At 43.2% G+C, this 10138-nt stretch overlaps 1 protein-coding gene across 2 annotated transcripts in view; it reads right to left on the reverse strand.

The window, feature by feature from the left end:
- MEGF10 (multiple EGF like domains 10) overlaps positions 1-10138 on the reverse strand; it is a 178351-nt gene that overhangs the window by 55807 nt on the left and 112406 nt on the right. For both annotated transcript variants that reach the window (XM_006764371.2, XM_015564370.1), the window contains exons 6-7: positions 3542-3788; positions 1515-1635 (exon numbers count right to left, since the gene is read on the reverse strand). In XM_006764371.2, the coding sequence (XP_006764434.1) occupies positions 1515-1635; positions 3542-3788 (368 nt within the window). The remainder of the gene's footprint in view (positions 1-1514; positions 1636-3541; positions 3789-10138) is intronic.

Raw genomic sequence — 10138 nt, forward strand, 5'->3', positions numbered from 1 at the left:
GTGTGTGTGTAATAGGAAGGTATATTCATCTTTGAAAGGCACCTAGGATGATAGCACAAATAAAATGTTAAAAAAGAATTATAAGATGGAAGCTCAACTACACACAGAGAAAGATGACCTGAAGCATTCCATACAAAACCAAGTAGGGGGCCGAGAATGTAGAGGAAGCTCCACTGGGCTGATGGAGATGGCCATCTGCCCACCTACTGGGTGGGACTCACAGTCAAAGCCTGCGGTTACCACTATACCGCATCATGTCCACTCCAACCAAGAAGAAAGCTTCAATATCAGATGAAGCAGCTCTACATTTGATGTCTAACAAAAGTCCCAGGAGCATAAAATCTACAGCTTCTCATTCAAAAAACACATAGTTCTCTCCAGCAAAATCCTTCCCCTACCAAGGACAAAACAATGACCAGTATTGACAAAAGTCTAGATATAAGAAGTAAAAGAAGAGAAAGAATCAAAGATAATTCACAGATAATTCAACATTTCTACCTTGGGCCACTAAGAGAAATATTCGTTTTAACTAAGAATTTTTTATTCTTAAAGAAGAAGAGGAGTAGGCTTAAGAAAGGCTTGGGTGTACAAATTTGGTTTTATTAATATTGACTTTGATGGGCCTGCTTGCACCACCTCAGTGCTCCTTCCATGATCCCTTGTCCACCTTATCATCAGTGCCCAATAAAAGGCCCCTCTCCCTTTACCACTTCATGGAACTTCTCCAGGCTCTGCCTCCAGAATCAGACCTTGTCTTGCTTGTTTACCATTTCTAACTCTCACCTTGGGCCTGGTATTTGGTTTCCACTTGTCCCAGTGGTCTGAACATCTTGACCTTTCCCTTACTTCCCATGACTTTCCTGGGAACTAGACTCCAGTTCTCCTTTGCTCCATTCCTACAACAAGGGTAATACCAGACCAATTCCATCCCATGTCTGGCTCCTAGGCCTCCAGCTCGGGTATCACCTAGACCAGTGATGGTGAACCTATGACACGCATGTCACCTTTGATACACGTGTCATAGGTTCGCCATCACTGCTCTAAAGAGTTCTGCAACACTTGGGAAATTGGGTTTCCCTGAAAGTATCTCCAGATTGATATGATCGGATAACTTTTTCATATAACACTTATTCTGTTGAAAATAACAGTCTCAAAGAACAACAGTGATCAACAGAACATAATTATGAAAATGATTATTTAAGTATGTACAGTGTTTAACAGCTCTGGCTGCCACATGTAAGATGAGATGTTTCCCTTTTATATCCTGAGGGGAAATGCAGGACAGATGGCCTACTATCTTTTCCACAAGGGCCCTTACTGCACTTCAAGTTCAGGATTGAATCACCCTCTGCCGTCTCTGGACTGAAGCATTCCAGCTTTGAAGTGGTCGGGTATTTCCAGTTTTGGAATCTTTAACCATGAGTGTAACTTTATTTTGTGCTAAAGTCCTCCACATGCATTTTCACCTGAGTATCCTGAAGCAGGTGACTTTTGGAGGGAGGAAGGGAGCTTACCAGCCAGCCAGGAGGACAGGAGCATTCCCCAGTGACGTGATGACACACTCCTCCATTCTGGCAGGGGCATCTCTGCTCACACTGTGGACCATGCTTGCCAGGGGGACAAAGATCCTCACAGCTGAGGGATTAATGGGTGATAAAGGGTACCATTATTTATGCCACCACACGACCCTTAGGTTCACAGACACAACAGCACCCAGAGTCCTAAAATAGACCAGCTTTCTCTGTTCAACATTGTTCGTTTCATTAACACTGAGAGTGTTGATCATATTGGCTGGAAGGGTCTTTGAGGGGTCACCTGGTCCTTCCCCTTGTTTTAGGGTACTGTCTGATGAAACCATTTCAATTTGAGGAGAATCTGTCCTCTCTGAGCGTGCCAAGAACGACTCGGGTTGGCAAAGCACCCCTGGTGTCAGGAACTTTCCATGTAACTTTCATAAAGCCCACAAGCTACATTGGAAATCTACTTTTATTTGTGCATTTGTTCTAACCTTGAAGGAGATTGAAATGTTTGCACATCTCCACTCTGTGCACATATTTTTCATAAACAATTTTCAGCACCCTCTCCTTCAGATGGACCGGTTTCCATGTCTTTAACCTCCTGTGCCATATTGTGTGAACCAACCTTCTCTAAGCCTTCGTCATTTTTTCTCTCTGGTGAAACTGCTCCAAGTTTCCAAAGCCCTATTCAATTGTGGCCTTAATAAAAACCCACAGAAGCAATATTAACAATTAAATCATTTGGGATGGTCATTCATTCTTCTGAAAATTAGGGCTTTCTAGGCTAATGCACTTTTTCTCTAGCTCTACTTTATAGGCCCAATACTGTCAGCAAGAAGTATTTACCTAATCAGCCCCATTTCCCCCCAAGTTCTAGTTCTATGATTTACAAGTATAATTTTCTCAGTAAGGGAACAAGATGTTTCCATCTCCTACTCTTTTTTTTTTTGTGGCAAATTCTGCCTCTTACTCTGTTTGCTATCACAGATGCTCCTCAACTTACAATGAGATTACATCCCAATAAACCGATCGTGAATTGAAAACATAACTTCAAAACGCAGTTAATATACCTAACCTACTGGACATTATAGCTTGCGCAGCCTACCTTCCATGTGCTCAGAACACTTCCATTAGCCTTCAGTTGGGCAAAATCACCTAACACAATGAACATGCTCTGGAGTACCAGAGGTTACCCTCGTGATCGGGGAGCTGTGGCTCAGCACCACTGCCCAGCGACACCAGGGACTATCACAGCATGTCAGCAGTCCCAGAGAAGATCAAAATTCAAAATATTCACAGTGTGGTTTCTACTGAATGTGTCTCCTTCACACCATCCTAAATTTGAAAATCGTTAAGTTGGAGCATTGTTAAGTTGGGGGGGACCATCTGTACAAAGCGAAGAATGTCCTTCCCAACAAAAGAAAGTGGAGGCTAAGTAGTTGCTTCGTTGTTCTCCGGAAGCAGTTAACTATCCTATACAGACGTGATACATAGACTTTTATATTCACAAAGCAACATACGTACCTATGGGCATTAATGAACCCAGTTCTTTTATCATAGGCTATTTCTAACAACTTCTCCCTTTCCTCTTTCCTAAGGCACTGAACCCATCCAGTTTTATCCAGCTAATTAATTTGCCACACGGAACGGGAAAACGAGAACCATTAGCACCAGTGGTGTAAAAGGAATGTGACTGTGGGAGAATCAAAGCGGAACTTCAACTCTGCCCCAGCAACCCCCAACTGGCCATCCAGCCCAACATTCTGGCTCGCTCTATCTTCGTCCTGCCCAGAGCAAAGCACGGAAGCTGGCCCTGAGACTTTGCTGGGCTCTGGTGCTCAAGGGTCAGACGCAGGATCACCTCATGGCCACCACTGCTGATCCCACCTCTGTGCCTGGACGCCTGCCCTCTCAGTGACTCCTCAGGCAGCAACAGAAACAGAAGCACAGGAATAAGATGGCAGCGGCAGCATGAATGCAGGGAGGGGTGAGCTCTGCACACAGCCCTGCGGTCTGTCACTTACAAGGCTCCGGTGTACCCGGGTGGGCAGCGGCACTCTCCTGTGACGTGGTCGCAGGTGGCTCCGTTCTGGCACTGGCATCTCTGGTGACAGTCGTTCCCGTAGGTGCCCTGCTCACAGCGCTCCTCGCAGCGCCAGCCCCGGAAGCCCGCGGCGCAGTGGCAGGCCCCCGTGATAGGGTTGCACAGGGCCCTGTTTTTGCACTGGCACCGGCTGCTGCAGTGTGGCCCCCAGTGATCGCCATCGCAGGCTGAGGTGGGGGAGAGAAACACGAGGGCATCAGAGTGTGGGGAAGGGTAATGGCAACCTCTTCAGAATCAGCTTTCCTCTCTCTCTCAGAGAAAACGGCTTAATGACCCCTCCTTTGCCATTCCTTAGCTGGGAGTCAGGGCCCAGCACCCACCCAGGGCAATGCCTCACACACCGATGCTCAGCACTAAGTGGGCCACTTCCCATCACTCCACTGCTGAAGCTCAGCTACATGTTCCAACTCCATGCCTTGCTCAGCCTGTTCCCTGCCCCCGAGTGTGGAGTTTGGTGTGAGAGTGGTTGGCTAGGGGAGGGTGTGTGTGTGTGGCGGGGGGGCGGTTTGAAGACAAGGCTGGCCAGGCAGGTGGGAATGGTCAATGGTCGGCTCATACAGGGCATTTATGCACACTAAGAAGTTGGATTGCATCTTCTGGACAAGGAAGTGGTAGTAAAGGATTTTAAGCAATGAGGAACACTACGGATATGTCTCCTAGTAAGGTCACTGACTACGGTGTAAGGAAAGGGCAGGAAGGAGCTGACAGTGAGAGGCAGGAGTACCGGGCCAGAGGAATGGCAGGAGGTCAGGTCAGTGAGGGGCCTGACCTCAGTGTGTGATCATGAAGACCAAGAGGGGACCCACAGGCTGAGAGGAGGAGCGGACTGGTCCTGCTCTGGGTCTGAGCTGAGCTCTCGCCAAGCTGATCTGTTTTCAAAATATCTATCAAAATCTGTGTGACTGGGACATAAGCAGAAAAGGCAGGAAAATTTTTGACTAAAATGTTTAAATTCATTGACTTATATTAAAAATAAGACATCAATGAAACAGAAAATCGACAGCAAATAACGAAATAAATAGGCACATGAAACCAGGTAAGCCAAAGGCAGAAAAAAACTTTTGGAAGATAGATTTAAAAGGACGGTTGCAAAGAAAAGGAAGAGTGGCTCTAATGCAAGTCAATGAGCAGGAAAAGGGGAGCAGGGAAGGGGAAAAAAACCTCAACCCCAAACAGTCTAAAAATTATAAAGGGTGATGATAAGCAAAACCTACTCTTTATACGCACTGCCCAGCCGGTTGTGCATTTATTTATTAATTAGATGCTGTAAAAATCACAAGGGAAGATGCACCCTGCCTAGAGCTCTTAGGATAAATTGCTTTTATGGGGGGAAAAAGTGTCATTTCATAAAAATGTTATAACTTCAACAGGCCTGAAATGAACTATTGAGGAAGAAAACAAATGGAAATTAGGCACATGGCAAACAACAAATCGACATACAGGATTCATCTTCCAATATGAGAACCTACCTTTCATTCCATACTCTCAAAAGGTTGAATTGAATAACTCTGTTTTTAATCAGTATGGCTTTGGTCTCATTAGTACTTTAGTAAACATACTTTAACACAAGTAAAAACAATGAGAGAGAATTCTTAAGCCTAAAGCAGATCAAGAAAGCAATTACCTAAGAACTCACAATGTTCTTTCAGAAAATAAGATTAGGTGGTCTTTCCAAGATGAGATTTAAGCCTAATTGTTATTCATAGGAATTGTTTCTTTCATTGCTTATGGATAAGGATAAATAAATTTTTTTTTCAATTCTAACTCTTTCAATCGAGGATTTTATTTTTTAATTACCTGTATGTTCCTTTACATCCTTTCAGTGATCCCAGGGAGAATCTATCCTGTTTTTAAGGTCCACTAAAATGAATTCCATAATCCTTTATAATGTGTTCCCTGGCCAATTGATGTTACGAGTAAGGAAAAAATCTTCATTCCATGTAAGTCAAATCTGCTATCCTGTAATTTGATACCTTTTTCTCCCATCCTTACAGTACAGTCAGTTCACCACTGTTCTCTATATTATAAATGATATTATCCCTGGAATATGAATGCATCCTTGATCTTGCTCTTGCTAGACTAGATACTATAGTCCCAATACTTTTACTTATTTTTTTAAAGTTTATTCAATTTCACTCATTTTCTTTGCTAAACCCTCTCCAAGTTCCCATATCCTCTCAATTTCCAGGAGCGTCAGATACTAAATACCTACTTTCTCCCCTTATGTATAATAGAGGGTTAATTGATTGACACACAAAAATAATTTTAGCTAACAAAATTACCTTCATAAGGGCACCAAGATGATGTCAAAGGCATTAAAAAAATCATGATGAGTTAGAGTGCTGGTTCCCCACTGTGACACTGTGTAAGCGTGGGCCGAGCCCATGTGTTTTACAGAACAGGTGTTGTTTGACAACAACAGGTGAGTGGCAGGAAGAAGGTGCAGGGGTCAGAGCTAGTCTCTCCTCTCCTCTGACCCATTTCCACATCCCATTCAACTGCTTCTCTCCCAGCAGAACAGCCAGGCAGAGAGAGACCAGTTCTATTTTCTTGGAATTCAATTCAAAAACAAAAATGAAAAACCTAAATATATCTCATGATAGACGCAAGTATATAGCAGGGATTGATAACTAGCAGCATCAAAGAAAGGGTTTCGGGCTTTTAAAGGAATATTATCATGCAGACATGGTTAATTTCCTGGCTCTATCTAAGCACTGTGGTATGCTTTGAAGTGACAGCTTCTCCCCTCGGGCTGTATTTTCCTAAAAGGCCCCTGATACATGGGGGCTGTGTTTCCCTAAAAAGCCCCTCACATATGGGCCTCACAATGTATTCACTGGTCACCAACAGGGGCTATGCTGGGGGGAAATCCACATACAGAAGTTTACAGACAAACAGTCAAGAAGTGGAAGAGTTGGACACAGAAGCCTGGCTTGAATTAAGGCATCACCGTGACTTCCTTCCTTTCTTCATTTGTCATATTTAACCATGTCAACGCATCCATTTTTCAACGGATCCCAGTGAGTGACACGGTTCATCGCACAAAAGCCAGCTTTCTTCCCTGGTTCCTACACAATAGGCAGAATGGCTTCCTTATGTTTGGCACCAAGCTTAACCAATTATCCCGAGTTCAAGTACTGTGCCTGGAAAGGCAGTCTTGAAAGAATCTGAACTCAAATCATCTGATTCATTTTACTTAACATCTCACTCTGATCTCAAAGGCGAAGTGTTTTGCTTCTCAAGAAACAGTGACTGGGCTGGTCACTGACCACTTAAGAAAATGTAGTTAACACTGAAGTAGCTTGAATATCATAAAAGCAAAAGGTAAATGAACAAGATTTTGATTCAGATTAAATTGAAAAAAACCCAAATGCAAGTAAGAGAGCGAGGACTCATTTTCAGCTCTTACTGTGCTAACAACTAGAAGTGGGCTGTCGGATGTGCTGTGCCCAGACTCCTGCAGAAGTGTCAGGAGACGCTTCAATAGGATCTCAGACGTGAGCATGGACAGCTCGCTCTATTAAGTTCTCATAATAACTTGGAAATAAAAGGAATTTTATACTACAGTCCTCACTGCAACCCTTAAGCGACACCTTGTAGAGCACTGGTTCCTCTCACCCTGCAGCCCTATGACAGTCTGCATCCGTGGGCTGGGTGCTGAAATTCACTCAGTTGATAACTCTTGAGTACCTGTTATGTGCCAGCCATGATACTAGGCTTAGAGTTGATAGGAGAACGAAAGAGCACCTGCTTCTACAACCTTACAGCTTAGTGGCAACGGCACCAAGTTACTAGGCAGTAAGACAGCCTGGGATAAGCAGTCAGGTAAGGATATGGACAAGGGGCAACTGAAACCACGGAAATGACACTTAACCAGCGCTGGTGAGTTGGGAAAGGCTTCCCAGCTAAAACAATGTCTAAGCTTGGCCTTAAAAACAGAGTGTGCCATATTTAGGTAAAGGGTGAGGATTTGTACCTACAAAGAGGGGGCACTAACAGGGGAGGGAGGCTGCAGGAGGTTTTACATTCAGAGAGTATGATACACACAACTGCCAAAAGGCCTTTAAATTGCAAATGTCTATGAACGCCTTCTTGGGCTTCTACGCTATTGCATCATGGCCATTATCATCTCTCTTAACCACATGCAACAAGAAGGAAGTATAAAAAATAAGTAAAGATATTAAACATGTCCTCTCCCTCCATCTGTCCTCCCCACTCTCCCAAGCCCAGCCCAGATACCTCAGGCCTTCAGGTACATTTCTGAGGCCCAACCTGAGATGCTCTCTAAAAGAGCGTTATATAAATTCTATGACATCCACTTATAGCTCTTCAGATCTCTCGAATAAGTCTGAATTTCATAGGTATTTAGACACACTGACACCCTTTCTCGAGCTTAGCAGTTATCAACAGAAGGTTTCGTATTACCATGTCATGACAGCCCCTGGCTGACAATATGGTTAGGTGCATTCTGATTTCAGGGATATCAAACACAAGACTGAGCAACCTGAGGCATGAAGCAAGGTAATGGTAAAGATGAGGCTGATACAGTGATGATGATGACCTTTCCCTTTTTGTGAGAACCAGCACTCTTTTTGTTGTTGTTTTTTTTAAATATGTTTTTATTAATATTTAGAGAGGAAGGAAGAGGATAGGGAGATAGACACACCACTGAGAGAGAAACTTCATGGATTGGCTGCCTTTGCACAGCTCCAGCTGTGGCTCAAGCCTGCAACCCTGGCATGTGCCCTGACCAGGAATTGAACCGTGACCTGCTGGTTCATAGCCTGTATTCTACATTTTACTCCCTCCAAAGCTATAAGGATGCTTATCTCAATGCCTTTTATAATAACAAAAAAACTAAAAACCAGCCAATTTTCTAGTAATAGGAGACTATTATTTTTGGTAAAGTTATATAATGGAATACTATGCATCAATTAAAAGTGGTTTTACAGAAGAATATTTAATGAATTTGAAAGATGTTAGCAATATCATAATTATAAAAAGTACATTAAAAACAGTATGCTCCACATGATTCTATTTGAGCAATATATTAAAACGAACCAGATTAAACTGTCATTAATTTAGGGGAAAAATGGCCAAATATCTGCAATTATAATGTCTGTATCTAATATCTGGGGAAGGAAGGAGAAGAGAGATATGAGAAAGAGAGGGACAGAGATAGACAGATATGGAAAAGCTCCATTGTCAAATGGTACCACTGGGTATCTCTGGATCTTAAGAGCATATATGATTTTTCTTTTATTCCTTTGGATTAACTAGATGTTCTACATTTTCTACATGTCTCCTTTTGGCACATGAGAAGAGCAAGCAAAACATTATGTTTCAAACGGTTTGATCTGCTGAGCATTTATCCTGCACCAGGTCCTGTGCTCCATGCTTTAGACACCTCTTTCCAGTCCTCACAGCAATTCCAACAAGGTGGGTATCAGGATCACATTTAGCAATCATGATCACATTTAGCACATTGAACATATTTTGGATGAGAACATTTCAGTAAAATGTCCATAAACACCCAACCAATAAGTGGTGGCATCAATATTCAAGTCTAAGGCTTCCTGAAAACCAAAGTTCAAGCACTTTTCAGGAGACTATGCTGCTCCTGAAGTAATGAAATTATAGATTTTGGTTAAACATATCCCATAATTATGTTTTTCGTCTAATATGATCCATTCAGGCAGAGCAACACACGATAAGACCTTTCATGAGCAAGCCTAGGGGTTCAGCCAGTGACTCAATATTGAGGGGCACCGGAGGTAGGAAATTACCTCAGTAGTAAGAACAGAGGGCATTTCTCAAAAAGAAAAGAAAATTAAGGAGATGCTCAGATCCGAAGAGCTCTGTGAGTTGATAATGATTCTATGCAAACAGAAATGCCAATAAACTTGCGCTGGTAAAAGTATTGATGTCATTAGCTTTCAGAGTCCACAGACCTGAAAGCTAGGCCCACTTATCACTGGGAACGTCTGGCACTCAAGATACACTAGTATCTGGTGAATGAATGAAGGTAAATGTACATCACTATAGCTTCCACAAGCAGAGAAGCCTGTACAACCACTGTAACAATTCTAGGCACATTTTCCTCTCCCAACCCGCTTCAAATCCTCAGTCTAGTGTTCTGTGAAAGGATGGAGGGTGGTTGGGGGGTGGACAGTCGTGTGTCAGCTTTATGCAGTTATTTTATTTAAACTGCACAATAACACTCAATGTACCAGGTACAATTATTCCAACATTTCATGTGCAAAATGGACTCATGATAATTTTCTCAAAGTCACTCAGTGCTGAAGGGGCAGAAGCAAGGGATAAACCCCAACCTCTCAAGGCCTCCAGAGCCAGGATCTTCCCCCACCATGCGGACCATCCTGAGTGAATGGTGCTCATCGATGACAAACCCACATCAGTGCACATTCACTGCTTCTGCCTGGTTTCCAAAGGGGGCCATTCCAGGACAAAAGTCTCATGTGTTTGAGAAACAACATGTGTTTGCCCGAACCACATC

This window comes from Myotis davidii, unplaced genomic scaffold (genome assembly GCF_000327345.1).
Source record: "Myotis davidii unplaced genomic scaffold, ASM32734v1 scaffold159, whole genome shotgun sequence".
NCBI lineage: Eukaryota > Metazoa > Chordata > Mammalia > Chiroptera > Vespertilionidae > Myotis > Myotis davidii.